Raw genomic sequence first — 24,080 nt, forward strand, 5'->3', positions numbered from 1 at the left:
ACTCATATACATTTAGTTCACAATTTATAGTTTAAGTCCATCTTCAAACAAAATAGTGGCTTATAGTTATAGGCGTTATTTCCTGCCATTTTAATGTGTTTTGGTTGGAGCATAAAATGGGCATTTATGACTATGATGAGGTCCACGAGCCTTTAGAACATAACTCTTTTTCTACCTCAATTCATGGAAGCAGTAATAGCTAATGTGTAATGTGACCCTCCTCCCTCAATCTTATTCCTACAGGAAGCACCACACTTCCCAAAACATAATCTTCATCTATGCAGAGGTCACTTAACAGCTAAATTCACAAAGCAGGTTCAAAAGAAATCAAGACAAATAAAATAAATGGTGATTCTCATCTACGAAAACTATACTTGCTGATTCCAAACTATCAAGGTTACGTTGTATTCAGAAAAAAAAATTATTTAAGGTAATAAAGTATCTAATATACTTTAGAAATATTTCTATACAAAACAATTAGTGTTTAAAAAGGTATGCTTTTGTTAGCTGAATGATTTCCTCATAGGTCTTGCTGAGTCTCATTCTTAGGAGCACAGAATAAGCCGCTTCTACAGAAAATGCAGAAACACAAATAACTTTAATGATTTATGGTAAATAAAAAGGAAGTTTGAATCTATGATTGAAAAATGAAAATAATTACAAGTATATTAATGCAGAAAATACAAGTTTCAAGAGCTTAACATCAATCAACTGCTGTCAAAATAAATATTTAAAGAAACCAAAAATAAAACTGCTTAATAGTAGGAGAAAAATACCACAGAGAAGAGGTGGATAGACCAAGAAAGGGAATAAAGAAAAGTGAGCAACAATCCCAAACGCGTTTTTATAAACAGGAATGTGCAACAGAAGAGGAGACACAAACCTGTCTAGGATTGTGACCAATGAGCTCACAGAAAGAGATGAAAAGTTAGTTATAAATCAAAAATGACTACCCAAATCCCAGAGAGTCTTAAATTCTTTCATCCAGACATTATCTAACCCCTCAGATTTGTTTGGTGCTATAGTGCTCATCATTCTCCATTAGAATGAAATGTGGGACAAACACATTACTGGTTGGCGAGAGTGTTTCAGAGCTAATTCGCCCTGAAGGTCAGGGTCAGCAGTATATCACTATGTTCACATAACAGATTTCTTGATATGGAAAAGTAACATGTCAAAGAAGAAATTAAAGTAAAATTTATTTTGAAATAATCATCAGAATCTCAAATTTTCAAATAAATGCATCTTAAAATGTGCATTAAATTCAGACTCTCAGTATTCTAGTACAGTGGTTATCAAACTGTTCTCTTTGGCCCATGAAGGACCAAAGGGGCAGATCTCACAGTGTCTTCCTTCCAAGTCTTTAATATTATAATAACATTCCATTTCTAGGCATTTATGAAAGAATGTGGCTTCTTAAAAAAATGTTTTAAAATGATGTAATCAACCTTGTCGATCACAAACAAGGACACACTCAGACTAGAGCAACCTCCCCAGGACTGCCCATTCTCAGGGGGTGTCCTGTCCACCACTGTGAAGCCTTGACCGTCTTGTTGTTGTAAGTCCTTCCTGCTCCTACCTCTAGATTGATTGTTATGGCCTTTTGTATCATCGGGATAAAATATATTCTATAATCTCCAACTTTTGCCTCCACAGCAATCTAAAAAATTAAAAAAAAAAAAAAAAAACCTTTATGAAGGAAGAAATTAAGATCCTAAAAAATTATTTTAGCAACACGTAGCAAAGTCTACCAGAAAAAGACTGCCTCCTAATTTAATTTATTAACATTTAATTGACAATTTGCTAGTCTGGTGAGACCTTCTAAGAAATAGTGACAATAAAATGTGTTAGAGAAAATGCTCGAATTATGTATACATATTTGTAGATAAATACAGTAACAATAAATTGTACAGTAACAAGCAAATTGACAGTTAACAATAAGCAAGTGTATACAATTAAAATATGTTGAATAAGCCCAATGTTGATTTTCACCAGCAAAGAACAATAATGTTAGGGTTCAAATCATGATTCTCTAATGAACAGACAAGATAAAAATAAGGGATAAAAATGTAGGTACAGACAGCCAAGTTAATTATAAGAAACTAAATAAACGCAATGAAAGATGAAAACGACTGTAGATGGGAGAAAAATTTAACACCTATGGTGACACATGTAGACCAGGTACTCTATTTTCATTAAGATAAAGCCAGAATAAATTATTTGACAATATACTTTGTTTACTAAAAGAGGACAACTATTTCTGTTGGTGGCAGGTGTGGCGTTTTCATTAAAGAACAGTGAAAGGATGAGACAGTAATGATAGCACTTGTATATTAATTAACAGTTCTGAGACCTTCTCATTAATCTTTGATAAACTGATAAATTTAAGTAGAAAGACATGATGAATCAAAATGTATGCCAGTCTTAAAAAGAAAATCCTTCAAAAAGTCTCAACATTTAAATGGTAAACACACAATAAACTCCTAATCTGGGATAAGATTTTTTTAATTCAAGGAAAAAAATGTGAATGAGTTTACCTATTTATAAAAATGTGAATGATCAACAGCTCAATGGCTGGGTTCTCACACTGTCTAATGTCTAAGTTCAATCTTAAATGTTCATCTGGTATAGTATTCAGCTGTCAAGAGGAAGCAACTCAAAGGACACCACACAATCTATAAACCAGCTAGAAGGAGCCATCCAGACTTTGCCCTGCCGAACCCTCTCTGGGCGATGATTAGACAAGTCCTCATAGATGATATACTGTGTACAGAAGCGCTGATCAGAATCTGGCTTGGCATGGTACGCGACTGTATTAATGGTTTGAGTCACGTCACTGTCTGGCTTGGGCTTTCTACTGAGGATCTGGCCCCCAGCTGCGGTGACGAGCTTAATAAGGTTGTCCTTTGGATGGTGTTTGAAGGCTCCCCCAAAATAGAAGTAGCATCCATCAAACAGCTTTGGCAACTGAAATAAGCAAAAACAAAAACAAAAAAACTTGTTAAAAGCAAAACAAAATATTTTAAAACGCTCTAAATAAATGAGAATAAAAACTAATAGTCACGAGCAGTTAAGCAGTTACTCAAGGAGGTGCTGGGACAAGCTGTATTTCAAGTAAACTCTCTGGGTCATGAAAATAATCATGCATTTATAGGTTTCCTATTTACAATTTTTTCCCCTAAGATCAGTCACCATCTCAGATAATTTTTACTCTCCTCAGATTTCAGGTAAATTTTGTAAAAAACCAAAAATGCAAACAAAAACTGTTCATTAAGCTTCCTTTATCAGAGAGTTTATTCATATTTTGTGGAACTTAATGACCCAAAAATTCCATAGGTATATGAAATACGCATCAGTGATACTGGGCTAAGCTTAATTGTAAGAGTAACATCTTATCTATGGAGTTTTATCCAATTCTGCCCATCCATATTCAGGTCCCTATATTACCAACCTAAGGTTTCCAGGGCAGCCACAGTGCTCCGGGGTGTGGCCCACAGGGTTCCAGGGATGTATTCCCTGGGGCACAAAAGATTATAAAGCCATGGCTAGGGATCCATTAGCTATGAAACGTACTTTTTATAAAGCGTACTTCTGTGTGCTTTAGAAAAAAAAAAAAGAAAAATAGTTTCACAATGCCCTTCTCTGAACATTTTTCTTCATCATTTCTAATATACTTACCTATATAGCAATAGGATAATGGAATATCATCCATTAAAACTGCAGGACACAGCAATAAAGACTTATGTAACTAAATCTGAGCAGCACCTGTAGGTTTTCTTTCAAGTTACTTCCTGTATCTGTGACTTACCTCAGGTTCTGAAAGGTTTATGGGAATGTTTAAGATGCCAAAAACCCATTAACGGTATGAAATTATTACCTTCTGGATTTTACTGCTCACCGTGACCATCTCTCAGAATCAAGTGCTTGAAATAAGTACAATTAAAATTTTAATCAGTCACCTGTACTTGTTGAAAGGACAGGAAAAGTTTTTCCTGATGGTGATAATAATATTCAGTTATAATAAGAACAATGAAAGTAGTAGCAAAAGAAAAATACCAGCTGTTCTCTGTTGAGTCTGCTTCTCTGTGGTCCTTCAGGAATTTCATATTTTTCTTCCTGTTCATATTCTTTTCTTTGTAGACATGCTTTCACCCCTGACAGAAAAAAAAAAAAAGGATAAAAGCAAAATAAATACCAACTGAACATTATTTCTTTCTCATTGAAATTAAACAATTTACCTAAGTGGGTTTTCTTCGTGATTTTGTTTCAAAATAGAAATCGAAGTTTTACTTATGCCAAAACAAAATGTAATAAAACTGGCTTTCATATAAAGAAAATATAAGAAATCTCTCCTTCAGAGGACTGAGCAATGAAGTAGTACTGAACACTAACAAATGTTAGTTTTCTTTCTGAAACACCTAAATCAATACACTATTTCATACACAAAAAAATAAAAATCTAATGTTATTTATAGCAATTATCAAAACGAAGGTGAATAAAAAGTCCCTCATTCAGTTCAGCCTACAACGATCTGAACATGAGTGCTCATCATTCCCACTGCTCATTTTCAGACATGTCTACTCTCCTGTTAGACTGTAAGTGATCTGACATTAAGGAAATTGGTTTACCACCTAGCTCAGCTGGCCACATAACAGAGACTCCACAGTAGTTGTTAAAATAAACAGTGCACAGAGACTAAGACAAGTCTGGAATTTGACAGGTACACACTGATGTCACCATTCTAGAGATGACTTACTGAATATTTCCAATGCTTTAGAGCTACTTCAATTGAAATGTTTGAAAATGCTACTTAACTTATAAAAGTCAGAAGATTTTAACAACTCAATGTTCCATCTCTTCAAAAACAGAGCTGTGTTGAAACTAAATGTTTTCTTAACTCGGGACTATCAATGCATATTCAAACTCAACACTCGATCTTGGGCTACCTATAATTCCCTATCACGTGATTCTTAATTTGTTAGTTTTGCTTGTGCTCTCCTCTCTCTTTCCCCAGTGTTTTTAATATAAAAATCATATTCAGCCAAGATTGCTACATTGAATTTCTAAATCCCACTCTTCTTACTAATTAATTGTAAATATCGTGGTTTTGCAAAATTTGTTTGCTTTCTGAATGTAATAAATTATATTTATAAATACTATAATTAATACTCAGTGAGTAAAAAACTATCTAATGAAACTAGTATTAAAACATTAACCTTACTGTGTTATTGAAAATTAGTTTCAAAATAAAATTTTTGCCTAGGTCAAAGTATCATACCAAAAACACTACCAGTGTGCCTGCTGGCTACATCATATATGTTTCCATGTGAAACACCAACCCCCACCAAAACATCAGCAGTCTAACTAAATCAGTGACTTATCTCAAACTCATTATTTTACATGTAAACTATTACTTTTACTTTTTATCTTTTAAGCAAGTAGTCCTCTTCCTAAATCTCCTTTCCTAATGATATTTGCAGAGCATTCAGGCCAGAATCTTTAGATAAATGATTATGATAGCCTGTAAATCCAAGGACTTAACACTGAATACTCCTATGAAATCTACTGTAACAAGTGAATGGCTAATGTCAATTACAGAAATAAAAAAATGGGCTTTGTCTATACTGGCTGATTATCCATTTTATGAGTTTATTTACTGCCAAAAAAACATATTAAAATGGTATCTATTGATCCTGGCAATGTGCTGATGTTAGCTAATCAACAGAGCTAAGCCTTAAAAGATACCAGAATGAGATAAACATGGCATCAAGAGAAATGAGATGGCAGACATCAAGAAGGTAGCACGGCACTTCCGCAGGAAGATGCTAGTGCTTTTATAGTATAAATACACCTCAAGTCATAAAACTTTCAGGTTTATAGCTATTGTTATAGCTACTGTAAAGTAAGGCAGAAAAATCCATGCTCTAATAACAATTACTGAGCTGAATGAAGAATACATTCCCTTGGATATTCTCCTAGTCCAAGTAACAATGTGCTAACTTTCTGTCACATAATAACAACTAAAGAAGAAGGAAAATACAGTGTTTTGTACCACTCCTCTCCCTCCCCACACACAAACTAAGGAACAGTTTCCAGGTCTATAACATGCTTGAATGGTGACAAAGTGTTCTGTTAGAGTTGCAGTCATAGCATAGAAACTATCAATTTTTTGAAAGACAGGAGTGACATCTAGTCAAAGGGTTGCAACTCGAATGCCTACGAAGGCCAGTGGATTACATAAACATGTGAGGAACCTGGTGTTAACTGGTAGAAAGTTGTGGAGAAAATGCACATTATACTTAAAAACACAAAAATTAAATGCTTATGCTGGACATAACCACATAAACTGTATCTGCTGTGCCCCTCTAACTGCCAATTTAAAATCCTGATGCTTCATCTAATCAACCTCTTCCTTTCACAGAGAAGGAAACTTTTAAGTCCTAAGATATTTAAGCAGTTTTCCCAGTGACATAACTGAAATAAGAACTGATATATCTTCCAGTTCCTAGATTAGTTCAAAATCTTTATTCTTCTTTAATCTTTATTTTATTTTTAAAAAGCATCTCAGAAAACTCCAGGCATTCTCTATTCAGATTTAATATATTGTACTTCTTTTGGCAATAAATCACATAAACAGTTAATAAATGAATAATAGGAGGATCATTCTTTTTAAAAGCTGGCCAAAGGGTATACGAATGGCAAAAACTGCTGACTACCTTGGACGTGTGGGGAGAACAATGCATCCAGCTTTGTCTTTAGCGAATCAATGAGTTTCATTAATCTCACTGCTGCCAAAGGTGCCGCTCTAATTTGTACCTTATGAGTTTCAGAATAAAGATGTACTTTTCGGTACATTTAAAATAATTACAAATTCATATTAACTTACTGGTGAACATTTTAGATAAAATGTACTGATTTACTAAAGAAGAAACAAGAATGAAATACTTTAAAATAAACTTTCAGTGATTTAAATGGTGCTACATTAACATCATCAAGGAAGTAGGAGCATCTTCCAGCCGTAACATTACCTAATTAACAAGCAAGCCTAAATAATAGATTTTTTAAAATATGAATAAAGGCATACCTCCCTTTATTGTGCTTCACTTTATAGTGCTTTGCAGATACTGTATTTTTTACTTATTTATTTTTCAATTACAGTTGACAATCAATATTATTTTATATTAGTTTCAGGTATACAGCACAGTGGTTAGACATTTATATAATTTACAAAGTGATCCCACCTGGCACCATATATAGTTCTTGCAATATTACTGAGTATATTCCTTTCGCTGTACTTTACATCCTTGTGACCAATATGAAACTACCAATCTGTAGTTTTTAATCCCTTCGCCTTTTTCACTCAGCCTTCCAACTGTCTCTACCATTTGGAAACCACTTTGTTCTCTATATAATAGATGATATGTTAAGGTTTTATTTACTCCGTAAAAGTTAAACTGCAACAAGAATTCTTAAGCCTATTTTCCGTGTTAAAAATATCAGACCGTTCACAACATTCCTAGACATAAACTCATTTAAAGTATGATATATACTGTAACACACAGTAAGATTTTAAAATAGGCCCTTGCTCACCAATTTAAAGATACTTCTTAAAATTTAACCAAAATATATTTTATATTTGTAATAATGTACTTAATAAAGTCTGTATTATTCTATCATCTGCCACTACATAGTTTAGCAGAAAGATGAACTCCTATTCTTTCAAAGAAGCATATACAAGATCACTTGTTAGCTTTCTAAGCTAATAATTTTCAGACTCAAATAACTTTACATGAGAGTCATTATTTATATAAACAGATTTCTACATATTCCAGAATGATACTTTAAAATATGTCAAGATGCTATATCCTTCTAAAAGATATGCTTTATATCCTCTTTTTTACTTTTTACATGTTTTATTATATTTTAAGATTTTGACTGAAGCTATCATTTTACAGAAATACAGGCATGAACTTCTTATCTTATTAAAACTAAGAGATTCTTTCAGTCTAGATGTATTCTTGATCACGTCTACTATTTCAAGTAAGCTTTCCTTTGGACTGGGTCATATTACTTTTTTTATATACAGGTAAGAAACCCAATTCCCAAAGTCCTGCCTAATTCAAAGTCATTAACTCCAAGTCATTAAGGTTGCTCTGGCTACCTTAGCAAAGCCTGGAATCTTTGCATACTAATGCAGCTTATGAATTCTGGGCCACAGTAATTTTTTTAAAAAAGAATCTTGTACTCTACAGAAGGTACTCCTTTATTCTAAATTTAGTAACCACTCTTACTTCCTACCTCATCAAAGAATATATATCAATAAATGTGGATTTTCATTTTAGCTGCATGAACCACTGATGATGTTCATGGATCTCTATTAAACTTAGTCACTTCCTGTCATTTTAGAAGGAAAAAAAAAAGGATCACAGAAATGAAAGGGGATAGGGAAAAAGGGGTTCCTAAATTCACAGCTACACATAAATAATTACAGAATAGAATCAACGAAGACAGAATAAAACTTCAGTATGGCGATCTGTTAAACAGCCCTCCACAGAAGGCCACAGAATTTGCTCACTCTCTTCAAAAGTTTGAGCAGTAAATAAACCCATATTTTAAAAAGTTGTTACGCTTCTGGAGCTACTGTCAAAACTAAAAGTACTAAATGCCCCACTCATGCCATCAAAAAACATCTAGATCTGTAACTGCAATAGCACTGAAAATCGGATTAAATATCACTCAGTCACCACCAAATGTCCAGAAAAAAAAATACCATCAAATATCATTTTATGTCAAAACCAAAAGTCCTAATAAATGTCATTACATCTAAACCAGGCACTTAAGTAACTCAAGATAACAGCATTATTAGCAAAATAAACATTGAAGAATTTCCCTTCTCATTCTATTAAAAATTAACACCCAGGCTGTAAAAACATAAGAATTTATTTTTAAAATGCTTTTCTATTAGGCTTTTTAGTCAAATAGGCTAAGATATTACTTTACAAAAAAAGAAAATCAATCACATGAGGAAACCTTTTAAAACAATGACAAACAAATGAAAAATCAACTTATATTCTCACTGCAATTTTTGAAAAACTGGGTGGCAAGAAAAAGAAGACATAATCCCAATATTATGAAAGTCCATAAAGATTGAAAGAACAATGAAATGAAGGCTGAAAAGGTAAAATAAAAGCTAAATGCTCCACTGATGCCATTCTAAACATTTACATTTGGGATATCATAGAAAATACTGTCATGGGTCATTAGATTTTGTGATTCCATGTAAATACCATTTAACAGCTGGTTATTTCTGGCTAGTTTATAAGCTGGTACTCTTAATTACACACATACTTACTCATACTCTCTTTTACTTAATGCATACCAAGAATCAGGTCAATTCTGTCACAAAAATATATTACCATATCATAAAATTTTCTTGGGCAAAATTTGAATATCAATTTAAAACTTCGTATTACAAATTATAATATTAAAATGATTCTCTTTATAAATATGGTTAAAGACCAAACTCAGTCTAATATTCCAAAATTTTCTTAATAATTTAAAAACTCATATGTGTTCTTTTTTAGTCATATATTTAAAGTACAAATATTGATCTAAGAATTTGTTTTGATTAAGATGATCGCCATATCAAAATGTATTTGCTTGGTCTGCATAACGGGTATAAAAGGTCTGGTGTATCAAACTAGAGAAATATAGACATAAAGGTTCTAATTTCTCTGATTAAAACTGAGGCCCTTATCCATCCAATTACTCTTTAGAAAAGACTAAAGGAAGATATACTTTCTAACTGCTATCAGAACTGAGAAGTTGAATTTCTTCCTGGAGAACTTAAATTTCATTTAACAGACACATTGTTTTTAAAACTGTTATAAACAAACAGGCCTCACTAACTTACCTACCACTGGTTTCTTTTTATGTCTCTTTGCTATATGCATTTACATATTTACATATTGTTGAAAGTAAAGATACAGCTGTTCTATGCTTTTTAAAGTTGAAAATCTTGTTTTTCATAATACGTCAGTCTTAATAATTATATAAAGATGTGATTTTCTTCAGAGAATATTTTTCAGCATTCCAGAATTCTCTTAATTCTCTCATACATAGGTTATTCTCCCTACGTTTTGCTATTAGAAATAACAATGCAAATAGTTTTATTCTTTCATCTGTATTACTTGCCGAGAGTTAATTCTCTTAAGTGAAACTATTACATCAAGGATGTTCATTTTAATTTTTTTATTCTTATAAAAGATTTCTGCAAGCATAAAGTTGCCTAATCAATCTTAGTTTATCAAAAGCTTTGACATGTTAATTTTATAATAATTAACAAAGTCTGAAATATAAAAAAATACATTTATTTTTTAAATTCCACAGCACTCTCAAGAGCCGTTTGAAGAAACAAATTTTAATAGAAAAGTATAAGCATGTTAATCTGATCATGAGGTCATTTATAAAATGATGATGTAATGATTGTCTTTTAGGTTCCATCCTCCTCAACTAAAACAAAAACCACCCTATCTGGCCCTTCCTCACCTCACAGACACAAGTCCAACGCCAAGTGTTTGGCACATTCCCACAGCAATTCCCTTAGGTGTTGAGGACTTTCAAAACTTCTACAGCAATAATTTTATTTAAACTTAGATGAGAGTGGGGAAAAAGAAGAGATTATTAAAGAAAAGATGACAGCCATCTGCTCTCCTCTTCACAATGAGATGAAAAATGAAGAGGCAGAATTCAATTTTTTATAAAAAGGTTAGGCTAGAGGAAATTCTGAAAGCAGTATACTAAAAGAACAGGTCAATAAAAGATATTTTCTCTTATTGAAGGCTAGTTTATATCTTTAGGATGCAGTTCCACCTTATTCACACTCTAAGAGCTGAATAAAATGACTTATTTGTGCATCTTCTATTTTTTCATTACCAAAGTTCAGCCTTACGCATAGATAGTTATAAATTGCCTATGAGGAATTAGCATCAAAACTAGGACTAAAACAGAACTTCAGCCACAATTTAATCTTGAAGAAAGAAATTTTCCTCTCTCTATCTCTCATTTCTGTAAAATATCTGTAAAATAAATATGATGAGACAGAATGGCTGGTATAATAGTAAAATTATGGCCTATTTTAAAAATCTTCATGCCAAGTCCATTAACTGTAACGCTGTAATACACTTTACATATACAATGTAATGAGATACTAACCAATTAAGACCAAACATTTAAACAAAAAACTTCAATAGTTAAATTTGGATAATTATCCTTTTTGTTAACTTAAATTTCTTTAACTTGTTAAATAAGTCAATTATCTATAGAGAATGTTTAGATAAAATTTCCTCTTGAATCTACGTAGTTTATGGAAAACCCCATAAAAAGATATATTAACCTATTTCCTGTTTAGGAAAAAAAAGTGCAGCTTGCTGCCAGCATTAATTTAATATCAGCCTCTTTGAGGCTGAAGCAAATCTAAATTGTCTTCAATGTGAAATTAAATATAAAAACTGTTCTTGGCGTTACTTCTAAACAGAACTTTCTTCTAATCCTAATGTAACAGAAATGTCTATGATGATCAGTGTTTAAAAACTTTTGTGTGTGCGTGGTAAATTTAAAAGTATGGAACAACACACAGCAGAATATCTATGATTTGACATTTTCAGCGATCGAGAATTACTATATTTTGTAAATGGAAATACCACTGGCAAAAACAGAATGCTATAGATAGAATGATGTCATTTATTTCCAAAGACTATCAATATACTAGAGCGATGTGAAAATAACAAAAGCAAGATATTTTGTGGCAAACTTTGGCGGTATGGTTAGGACCATCATCTGTGTGTTATCTTGGGGCAAACGCTGCAGACGCAAGCACTGCCAGTGAGTATTCTCGAGTCAAACGGGAAACGGATTAAAGTTTCTATATAGTTAAGCCAGGATATCCTCAAACATAAGATTTAGTTTTAATAAGTCATAAGTCTTTACAATTAATTTTGAAAGCTTTGGTCTACCTCATCTTTCTTTAATATAGATGGTTTTCAGATAGTTTTGAATAGCTCTGAACCTTTTTTTAAAAATCAAACTATATCTAACATGAAGAACAATATAGAAACTGTAAGACATATATATCTATATGGAAAGAAGGTATTTGAGAGTTCTTGCCTTCTTTTTATAAACCCAGTGACTATTTAAAGTAATTGTCTCAAACCTATTTCTCTTTGGATTCTGTATTAGAAAATATGAGGATATGAACTTCATAAGAGATTCTATCCATCTTTATCTTAAAAGAACTACTAAAATTAGAATATGTTATTCACTACTGTTGAGAATCACCAAAGAGCACACTATTATGTCAGCTTGAGTACATCAGTGATTTTATATAAAGATGACATGGCCAAGCCATTAAATTGACAAAAACTTCCAATTCTTAAAGAAGGCAGATTTTATGGACATGAATCATGCAGCTTACGCACGTAACCAGATGCAAGTTCGGCAAATTCACAAGAACTATACACTCAAAGTAAGTGGTAAATGCCTTAACATTACCAACTTCTCATGGATTCTTATTACCGATACCTTATTATTATGAAAATCTATTTCTTCCTATAACCACTGGCAAGATTTCTGGCACATATTCAGTACAAAAGGATCTATAATCATAGAAACATTGTAAATCAATTTTTAAACACTGAGGCCTAGTAAGACTCACCATAGATTTGAAAGAAAAAAAAAAAGGTTCAAAAATGGGAATGAAACAGAAAGAGAAACTTTACTATGTAAATGGTCAGTCCAATTGCTTATCCTACTTCTTAAACTGATTGTAACTGAGAGAGACTAGTAACACTCACTGATGGGAACAGACAGAGTGGCATTACTAGTCATAGCCACTTAGCTGGATCAGACCTTATCAGTCTAGACTAGCATCACAACAAAAGTGGTAGCTGCATAAAGGACATGCATACCAACTGCTAAAACGAAACCATTTTACACACCAAATCAACTTCAAACATATTAAATTAATAATTAAGATCTAATAAATCAAGCACTGCACTCTACCAAAAAGCTTCAAAGCACAAAACCATAAAAGTTTTTAAAACTAATTCTGATGCATCTTTAAAAAAAAGTTTCATCAAAAATACACACTATTCTTTCTTAACTTTTTAATTTTAAATAATTATAGATTCATAAGAAGTTGCAAAGAAATGTACAGGAAAGTCCCATGCACCTTCGTCCAGTGTCCAAGGTTAACATCTTACACAACTACAGCACAATATCAAAAGCAAGACTTTGACATTGATACAATCCATACAGCTTATTCAGATTTCATCAGTTATACAGCACTCGTGATGTGTTGTGTTCATGTATAAAGATCTATATTATTTAATCGCATGTGTAGCCTTATGGAAGGTAACCACCAGTAGGATCAAGAGACTCAAATGCATGATCACGGGACTCCTCCTATAACCCCTGGCTGCCACTATTCTTTCTAAACAATTAGTTAACCAAAAAGGTCAATCCATTGTCCTATTTTAGCCACTGTATCCAAAGTAGATACTTTAGCTATTAAAGAGTAGAAATAACTCTGTATGAGCTTCTTTCTTTATTTAGTTTTAAGTCCTAAGCAAAGCCAAGGCTAAGAAAGGCAAACAAGTAAGACAGGGAAGGGGAAAGGCAGCTCTCACGGTGGTGGTGTTGACCACTAACGTGTGGGTAACGGGAATACATTTTCAGCAGAGGTTTAGATAATAGCTGGTATAACTGCCCCAAATCAGGTAGTATAAGGCAGTCCGAATTGCCCAGCAGCTTCCTAAAATATACTGGATTAGTTAAGAAAGCAAAACGGTGTTTTGCATGCAAGTTTATAGAAATCATAGAGGGATAGCAATAAATCACTTACATTTCATAGCATTATATTTAAAACATACATTTATTAAGTTAAATATACTATTTAATAGTAATATGGATTGCTTGGACTTTAACATCAATGACATAATCTGTTTACTCTTTATTAAAATAGTTGGTATAGTAGGAAAAAAGAAGACTTTAAAACCAGAACATATTTGTAGACATTTACCAAGAACACTAAATGATACTATTAATATGAGAAGATTTTATAAAACGCAGTAACTAATCAGAGGTAAGAAAATTAACATAAGGTGCTTAAATAATTATTGGCAATAGTGCGATATGAAAAATGAAATTCAGTCTACTTAATTCATTTTTAAATTCTCCCAAATCCAACACTTACATTCAAACTTTAGGATCCAGCATCCACTGAGAATCCCGAGCATACATTTCAGGGTACTTTGAACTTTATCACCAGGAACAATGACATGAGTTACTACAAAGAAAAAGCAGTATGAGAAACAGAAATATAAACCAAAATAATTCTTTAACTAGTCTGCTTTTTATAACTAGTTAGTCTACATTTTATAAACTTTAATCTGAATTTTCTTCAAAGGCAACCAACATGAAAATCAGATCATAAACCACATATCTTAAAGCCACATTAGCAAATATAATTTTCCTTTTATTTTCAAATTAAAATTGAAGAAGTAAAGTATCATATGCACTATAATTTATCAGTCATTAAAAAACCCATAAATTTGCTCTTCTGATATACTGTTCTGTCCTAAACTAACGACAAAGTTTTAAACTTTGTCGTTAGTTTAGGACAGAACAGTATATTTCTTAAACAAATTCAGTTTATAAGTAGTTTACAACTATAAAAATATTTTAGATTTATTATGAGATTCAAAGTATATAGCCATATCTCAATGGAGTCACACAAAGGAATTACTTACTTAAATTTTTTTCTACCAAAAATAAATAAATAATCCTCACCTGTACTGTCAAACTCAGTGCATTTTTTAGCCTTGAGAATTGCTGCAAGTTCACTGAGCATTTTCTGTTGTTCTGAAGAAAGCCCACTGCCTATAAGTACAAGAGGCCCATCTCTACGCTGACCAGTGTGCATCTGTTAATGAAAAGGGAGATGCCACAGTGTTAAAAACATTTAAAGACTAGAAAAGAATTAAACTGATCTTCTCTTGGTTTAAGCTTGAAATTTCACTACTTAGCTCACTCTACCTGGTCATTCCCAATGATTTCTGAATCATCACTCAAAACCTCAATACATTTGAACAATTATTTTTCTATTTATTTTCCCAATAAAAGTCAAACATAATACTGTAATTTACAAATACAAGACATGGGGTCCTCTTACATATGTGAATGTATATGTACAGTAGACATCTGGGCTCTCAAAGGTCCAAAGAACATGAGTGAAACACTGACGGTATGATCACAGGTATAGCTCAGAAACTAGATTAGAGAAAACTGGTATTTAAATATTCACTTCACATATTGAAGTGATCATTTATCCAGTCTGATGCCCTACAAAATTACACCTAAATTCCTGGCAATACCTATGAACAGATCAATCTTAATAATTCACTCACTTGAAATACATTAAATAAGTCTATGATGTGTTAAGTATGTAAACAAAACATTTTTTAAAAGACTTTCATAAAAAGTCTTTTTAAATGGTAATATTCAGCACTTAAAAGTTTAGCTTCCTGAATTACTTATTCCTCTCAGGCTCAACTTGCAAAGTTTATTTTTACTTGACATGTCATGCACATCACACGCATATTTACATCACATTTCTGACTATGTATCTTTTTTATTCACTAAATTATAAGATCATGTAACCATTTCTATCCTAAACATTGTAAACACTCCATAACATAAAAACAGTTCAGTGTACTTTATGTATTGTTCAATTACTATATGATAGTAATATTAAGAAAACAGTATTTCAAAATTCTTGTCAGTTATACGCGCGAGTGCCATAAAATAGCTCTCAATGGAACACCTTACGTTCTAATTTATGTAATCCACTTCAGCTAAATTAGTTCTGTACACAAAATACAAGAATGAAAAGATATCAATTCTAAATATAGGATATGATACTATTTCTACCAACACAAGGAAAGAACCAAAGTGGGTCATTTTCCCATCAAAGTTTTTAAAATTGAATAAAAAATAGAAACTAGCACTAATTTCTCATAGTTAAGGAATGCTATTAAAAAAAAAAACATAAAGCAAACAGCTGCTAAAGCCACATGTCTGACTAAAGGGTCAGGGGGTTGGGGGGGTGTGCTGAGAGTGAGTGTGTGCAGGGGTGGGGTGGGGTGCATTTGCTTTAAATAACCAGAGGTCTCAAACCATGAGATTCAAAAGACATTCAAAAAACATCCCAAGGGTTCAATATCCTGATTTTATAGAATTAGATATTATGTACATTAGCATTAAACAAACTTATTTAAAGAATAATTTGATATGAAACGTTTTCTTAGATAAACCAGTTATTCTTAATTAATGAGTTTTTCAAAAATAAGGTTTAAAAAATTATGTAAAGAAAAAGGATAAACATGCTGCTCAGACAGATCATGGGCAGAGAAATCACAAAATGAATATGGCAAGCAGCTTTTTAAGACTTTAAGCTTAGAGATTGCATCTTAAATTTAAAGAAGTGCTTTCCAACAGCCATTCATCTTTACCTGAAACAAAACTTCTAAATGAGAAGTAGAACCCCACCCCTTCCCTTCTGCATGATGATCCTTGAAAGCAGCTTCCAGAATAACTTAGAAATCACTGATATGAAGGATTTTAGACTCAGATACCCAAGCACTTGTGCTTGTGTTTCAGGGGCAAGCATATAACATGACTGGTCCTCTATATTCATTCATGCATTCCATACACACTTATTAAGCACCCGCTATTTGCCAGACACTGTTCTCAGTGCTGGGGCTACTATAGTAAACAAAAGAGGCAAATGCCTGCCCTCACATACTTTATATTCTAGTTGAGGGAGAAAAATCAATACAATAATGTCAGGTGATAAAGCAGGATCGGGGGGTAAGAATGCATTGGCAGGTTGCTATCTAATATACAGCAGTCCAGAGAGCTCTGGTAGGAAGATGCTGGAGTCGGGTCTGAAGGGAGTAAGAAGCACGCCATATGGGCACCTGGTTCCCTACATTTGTTCCTTGCAAAGACAAGAGCTAGTGCTAAGGATCTGAAATGGGACATGTTTGGTGGATTCAGAAAACAGCAGGATGGCCCAAGTAGCTGAAAAAGAATGAGGAAAAGGGAATCTAGTAGTAGCTGGAGGAAGGCAAATCCCAGAGCTGAGATTTTAAGGATTGCACATAAAGAAAAATCCCTTTCAGTTTTGGACTTGTTGTCATCATCTTTTCCTTAGCCAAGTATCTACGATTAAGATAGTAAATAATTATATTTACAGGCCATGTCCATGTGACATGAAGAAAGTATAGGTTTCCTACATTTAATGAAAACACAACAGTAACTGGATAGTTGAATTGAGAGGATAATCACTTTCCTCTTTTCTGAAGGGAATTGCTATCCTCAGACTCCAAGAATACCATAAGGATATCTTTATTTTTGACACATTTAAAATAGTCTTTCTCCAGCTTTTACATAAAAGGAACATTGGCAAATGACAACTTAGTTATGCTATGTTCTGCCAGGAGAGCTCAAGTTCAAATGAATAAAATAAGTGCCAATTTATAGTTGTTAAGTATGTTGAGACTGAATGCCTGCTGACCTAAGATTTAAATAACGTGTGTTCTAACTGATCCATTCAAAAACAATTTTTTATGGCTGGTTAACCCTGGGCAAATCACAACCTTTCTAAGTCTCAATTTTCTCATTTGTAAAATGAGGAAATTAACCTGATTTCTAGGTTCTCTTCCAGTTCATTCTCTTCCACTTCTGCCCTTACTAGAAAAGTCGTCTCTGAACGATCCTAGATGTCAACATATCCCGTTCTCTTATCTTCCTCCATCTGAGTAGTTGCTAAATATAGCGAGTCTACCATCCATCTCTCTCTAAACTCCTCTTATTCTCTCCATCCCACATCGCTACATACCACCTGCAGTTCCAGTCCTGTCCATTTCACGCGTGGACTCTACGACAACAGCCTCTTACCCAGTCTTCAGTCTTGTCCCACTGCCACACATGGAAGCTGCCCCATTAACTAGAGAAATAAAATCTGAACCCCTTTTCAGGGAATTCAAGGCCTTTCACAATATGATCCCAACCTGGCTCTTTACCTTCAATATCTCTAACACACCTTATGCCTCTCACACAAAGCTCAATTTTCTCAGATTTCTAAGGTCCTTTATGATAGCTTCCTTGTCTCTGAGCAGCTGATCCTTACATTGGGACTGCCATCCTTACTTTGTATACCTGACTGCAGTGAGCAATGTTGGTTGTCCACTCAAAATCTATTCCTCACTACCTACATGTAAAAGGAATGCAATTTTGTTCAGATACCACTCTGCAAGGAATGACCCTATCCTTCAACCATGAAGTATGTCAAAACCAACTGTGTACCAGTTCTGACCAATGAGACATAAAGGAAGTCCACTAGAAGGCTCTGGGGAAGGTTTTAGTCTTTCTTTTTAATGCTGGACCCTGTCACACCTGGAATTGTGGCAATCATCTGATAACCACTACAGGGGAGATTAGTGAGGACAAAGCCACCAAGCTGAGAATGGCAAAGGAGACAGACAGTGAGAATTTCAGTCACTGGTGCAGCCACTTAACTGCTGAACTAACCAAGTGGAAAGCTATCCTACATTGGGATAATCTTTATATAATACACTGTCTTTAAGCATTTGGAAGTTTTGTTATTTGAAGCTAATAACATTATTTTTTTAATCAAGATATAATTGACATATAACATTATTAGTTTCAGGTTTACATAATTGGACGTTTTGTATGTATTACAAAATGATCACCACAATAAGTCTAATTAACATCCATCACCATATACAGTTGCAAATTTTTTTCCTGTGATGAGAACTTTTAAGATCTATTCCCTCAGCAACTTTCAAATATACAATACAGTACTGTTAACTACAATAACCATGTCATACATTATATCCCGTGATTTATTTCATAGCTGGAAGTTGGTACTTTTTAACCCCCTTCACCCGTTTCGCACTGCCCCTCCATTTCAAACCCCCTCCCAGCACCCACCCTCTGGCAACCATCAATCTGTTCTCTATCCCTGAGCTCACGTTTTTTGGGAGTTTTGTTTGTTTTTAGATTCCATTATAAGTGGGATCATAGAATATTTGTCATTTTCTAACTTATTCACTTAGCATAATGCCATCAAGGGCCATCCATGTTGTCACAAATGGCAAATTTCCTGTTTTTATAGCTAAAAAATTATTCCACTGTATGTATGTACGCGTGTGTGTGTATATGTACACACACACAATGATGAGTCAGGGTACCACATTTTCTTTATCCATTCATCCATCAACAGATATTTATGTTCCTTCCATATCTTGGCTGTCATATATAATGCTGTAATGAGCAGGGCGGGGAGAGGGTGGTACATATATCTTTCTGAGTTAGTGTTTTCGTTTTCTTCAGATAAATACCCAGAAGTGAAACTGCTGGGTCATAAGGTAGCTCTATTTTTAATTTTTTGAGGAATCACCATACTGGCTTTCATAGAGGCCATATTAATTTACATTCCCAGCCAACAGTGCATAAGGGATTCCTTTTTCTCTACATCTTCATCAAAATTTGTTATTTCTTGTCCTTTTGATAACAGTCGTTCTAACAGGTGTGATTCTCGTTGTAGTTTTTATTTGCATATCCCCAATGATTATTGATGGTGAGCATCTTTTCATGTGCCTATTGGCCATGCGTATATCTTCTCTAGAAAAATGTCTGCTCAGATTCTCTGCCCATTTTTTAATTTGTTTTTTTTTTTTTTGCTATTGAGCTATAGTTTATACCAATAGCACTCTATTGAATCCCTCACTAAAGCTTTTACCTTTAAAAGCTTATATGTTTTTCGTCACCTTCTTTGTGAAGCTCTCCCTGATCCCTCCGATGTTAGATTCTTCCTTCTATATGATTCTACTGTACATTTTTATGGCTTTCATTATAAGTTTATGACATGTGCAATACATTTTTTACATCTATATTCTCCATAAACTACAAGTTCCTAAGAAACAGGCACTATCCCCTTTATCTCAAGCTTGTACTTCTCTCCTAAGCGACAGACTCACATATTCAACTGTCTATTCAATATCTCCATTTGATGTCTTACAAAATTGGCAATTTCCCTCTACATGACAGCAAATGGTACTACCATCTATCTACTCCACTGCTACAGTCATAGTGCTACTCTTTCCCCACACCTCATCGATATTCCAACAGAAAATTCTGTTAGCATTAACTCAAAAATATATATTAAATCCCATTACTTCTCATAATCTCCACTGCTATTACCTTAATCCATGTCATAATGGTCTCTCTATTCTGTCAAAATGAAACAGACCCAAGTAATCTCCCTACTTCTACTCTTGCCCCTACCCTACAGCCTCTTTATTACGGAGCAGCTGGAGTAGTAAACTTTCTAAAGCATAAATTAAATCACGTCATTCTCTTGCTTTAAATTCTTTCAATGTTTCCCAGTACTCTTAGACACTCACTAGTCACTACCAATAATGATCTAACCTTCGAGTATGACAAGCTCATCCACTGAGGGGCTTATACACTTGCTGTTCCTTCTGCTTGGAACACCTGTCTTCCAGATATCCACCTGACTACCTCCTCTCACCATTCAGGTTTCAAATCAAGTATCAGTTCTTTAAATGCTGTCCTCAGTGAACCAGCTAAAGCAGTGCCTCTTCTGGAGCCCATCACCCTCCATTTGATTACATTCTACAAAATCTGCATCAAAGCACTCATTTATAAGTTCCTGGAATTGTTTTAGTTATATTAGTTTACATATTTACAGTTGGTTTCTTGCCCGTCTTTCACTAAATGTAAGCTCCTTGAGAATGAGAGTCTCGTCAGTCAAATTTATTGTGCACAAATACCACCTAAAGTATGGGGGAGGGTCAATAAATATTTGTTGATACATTTTTTCTGATTATGTCTTCAAATTCACAAAACCTAATACACAGGAAGTGCTCAATAATTGTTTAGCGAATGAAAGCAATTTGCTAACTGGAAAATTTTCCATTATGCTCCTTTCATAACCAATTTCAATGAGAAATATAAATTCCCCAAAGCTAAATTCATACTTACTACTGAGCAATGGCTAGTTGATGATGATTCATTCTTCTCTGGTAGCAGCAATAGTGATTTCATATTTTCACTGTCTGTACAATCCACAGGTCGCAGACCAAATATGTTACTGGTAAAATAAGTACAGATGGGTGTAAGTAAATAAAATGTGTGACTCGATTCTTAACTAAATGGATGCACTAGCAAAACATTTTTTTTTTAATTCTTTAATAATACACAATTTTTACTAAAACAAATGACTCAATTCACACAAACCAAAAGGATCAAGTATCACAAGCTGCTGAATTCAATGGAAAAAAAAGAGGTAGAATTTTAATTTGAAACCAGACTGTGTAACCAGGGGGACATTTAGTTGAATATATTGATACCTACACATGAATTTTTTCACAACTCTGTACGCTTCTGTATTCACATTCGTATATTAAAATATAGCTTCATAATTATTAATCACTACGTGTGAGGTGCTTTCAAATGCAAATAAAAATCATTTACTGTAGCAATTATAGGCTCTATCATTTATATAAACAGATACAAAAATTAGATAAAATTCACAGGATAGGCATTTAGATCCACTGGAAGGAAAACTAATGCCACATGACAAACAATTTAATAAAGTAGTGATCAGGGCAATTTTAAATTAATTTTAATATGTATGTACACTATAATCTATCATAGTCACAGTCATCACACAGCAGTTCGGAGAACAAGTTGATGCAGATTTCTCGCCATGCACTAATTCACAAGACAGAATATTACACAGAAACTTTAGAGACACAGTATCACTCTGTTATTTCCTAGATGGGAAAACAGACAGAAAGGTTCCAATGACTAGATTTAATGTCATGTTTTCTTTGTTCGTTACAGTAATATTCAATATTGCCTATTATTACTCTTTTAATTATAAATTGCTAAAACCATACAACTTTTGCTAACAATTCTACTTCTTTGCATGTGGTTTCAAAATGATTTTAATATACTGTATTATGGCACAAAGTTTTCTAAAATGAGCATTCCTTTTACAGTTTCTAAGATTATGGTATATTTATATAATTAATGGCCATTAAAGTTTTAGTGAAAATGCAAGGTGTTAAACAGGATATAAAATTTTAGGTAAACATGGTATATTACCAGTTTTTCAAATTGTATGTATAGAAAAATATCTGGAAAAAAACCTAGTGAAACACTGGGGAAGAGAAAGGAGGAAGGGACCAACTCAGTCTTATGCTCAATGAAGGGCACAGAGATAAGAGACACATAGATGAGAGATAGAAGCACCTAATGAGTTTAGAGATAAGGTTATTAATAACCTTGGAGAAGGCTGTTTTGATGACATAGTAAGAAAAGAAAGCTAGCAGATTAAGAAAATAAATGAAACACAGCAAATGTTTCTCTAAATGACCGATTTTACTACTATCAGGTTCAGGCACTCTTTCTTCTTGAGACAGTGCTGGGTAAACACTGATAAACTTGCATTCCCAGATATCCCTTTATGCCCAGGTCCGATAATGTATAACTTTCCCCTGGCAACAGTCTTTCTCCAGCCCAGGTATAATTATAACCAATTATATTTCAGCTTCCTGATTTACAACAAAGTGACACAAGTCATTGTGCTGGAATTTAGATCTTGCCAAATTCCCATATATTTAAAGCAAACAATTTCAGCTTATTTCAAAAGGTAGCTGACCTCATCAATATACTTAATATTTCTTCATTTCATTCTCTAAATTATTATGCCCACGTAAAAATACACAATCTCCTCAAACGTACTCTATAAGTATGAAAATCAAAAAAACGAATGAGTTAAAGAACCAAAATTCTAAGCCTTAAACCACCAAATGCAAAATAAACAGCAAAAAAAAATGTCACAATGTACGTCATCAAAGATCACTGCACACATAAGGACTTTTTAACAAAGACTAACGTAGATTTTTACACTTCAAAGAAATAAAATTTAAGGGCTCAATTGCATGCACTTTAAGGCACAGTAACTGTAGCATACTTATTTTACACAAATAAAGTCCACTATAACATGACAAAAATAGTAATGAAAGTACCATGCCCATCAGCTAGTGAGGACTTTAAACCAAAAAATAATAAGACAATGGTCTTGTAAGATGTTTTTACTTTCTAAAGAACTACATCATAAAACGATTAGTAGGATTCTAATTTACATTTAAAGTCTTTATTACACAAAGCTTACTATCTCATATGGTCTTTAAACATGTGGTTTCTCCACTTAGAATAGAGACAGCTTCTGCTTATACGCAATTCACTAAACCCTTAGTCCTCCTGCATTGCTAATGAACTGGAGAATGGCACATAACTAATGCTAGGTTGAAAGATAATCAGTTAAACCTCAGCCCGGCATCAAGGGAGATGGAGCCTATTAAATCCTGTCATTTAAATTCGCTTTGTCATGGACCACCGAAATTAAGAATTATATACAAGACTGTATGTGACTTCTTCGGAAAAATATAGCAAGAGAAGATAGGGTATGTAAGATTTCTTCTTTATTATGAGAGCACAAAAAAGTCATATAACTATTTTTCCCATAATGATATATTTGAATGGACTAACAATTTGCTTACAGACCTTATGTAAAAAATCAGTTTAAATGCACGTAATTAGATTCTTTTTTTAAAAAATAGGGAATATATGGAAGAAAGTCACATGTTGTCACATGCATAAAGGACTATCATTTATTAACTGAAGAACTGATAAATCGGTTATTCTCTATCACTACACAGGGAAATAGTTTTTTTTTTTTTTAGAATAACCAACACCACGGACTCAGGATAAACATAAATAATTTCATTCTCTACTTTATTAGAATGAGTTACCAAGGGAACTTATAGAATGATTTTTTTCTAAATGTTTTTAAATATAGCACATATTGTTATTTTCTGACATACTTTAACCTAAAGTCTTAA

General features: G+C 33.4%; 1 protein-coding gene across 2 annotated transcripts in view; it reads right to left on the reverse strand.

Annotated features, from left to right (window-relative positions):
- Positions 1-579: 579 nt before the first annotated feature.
- BARD1 (BRCA1 associated RING domain 1) overlaps positions 580-24,080 on the reverse strand; it is a 71,519-nt gene continuing 48,018 nt past the window's right edge. The window contains exons 7-11 of one of the 2 annotated variants that reach the window (XM_039844710.1): positions 21,151-21,259; positions 14,848-14,980; positions 14,252-14,344; positions 4,057-4,154; positions 580-2,967 (exon numbers count right to left, since the gene is read on the reverse strand). In XM_039844710.1, coding sequence (XP_039700644.1) covers positions 2,635-2,967; positions 4,057-4,154; positions 14,252-14,344; positions 14,848-14,980; positions 21,151-21,259 — 766 coding nt within the window. In that variant the 3' untranslated portion in view covers positions 580-2,634. The remainder of the gene's footprint in view (positions 2,968-4,056; positions 4,155-14,251; positions 14,345-14,847; positions 14,981-21,150; positions 21,260-24,080) is intronic. The other variant, XM_039844711.1, reaches the window with a different exon arrangement.

Source organism: Pteropus medius, unplaced genomic scaffold, assembly GCF_902729225.1.
Source record: "Pteropus medius unplaced genomic scaffold, Ma_sr-lr_union100, whole genome shotgun sequence".
Taxonomy (NCBI): Eukaryota; Metazoa; Chordata; class Mammalia; order Chiroptera; family Pteropodidae; genus Pteropus; species Pteropus medius.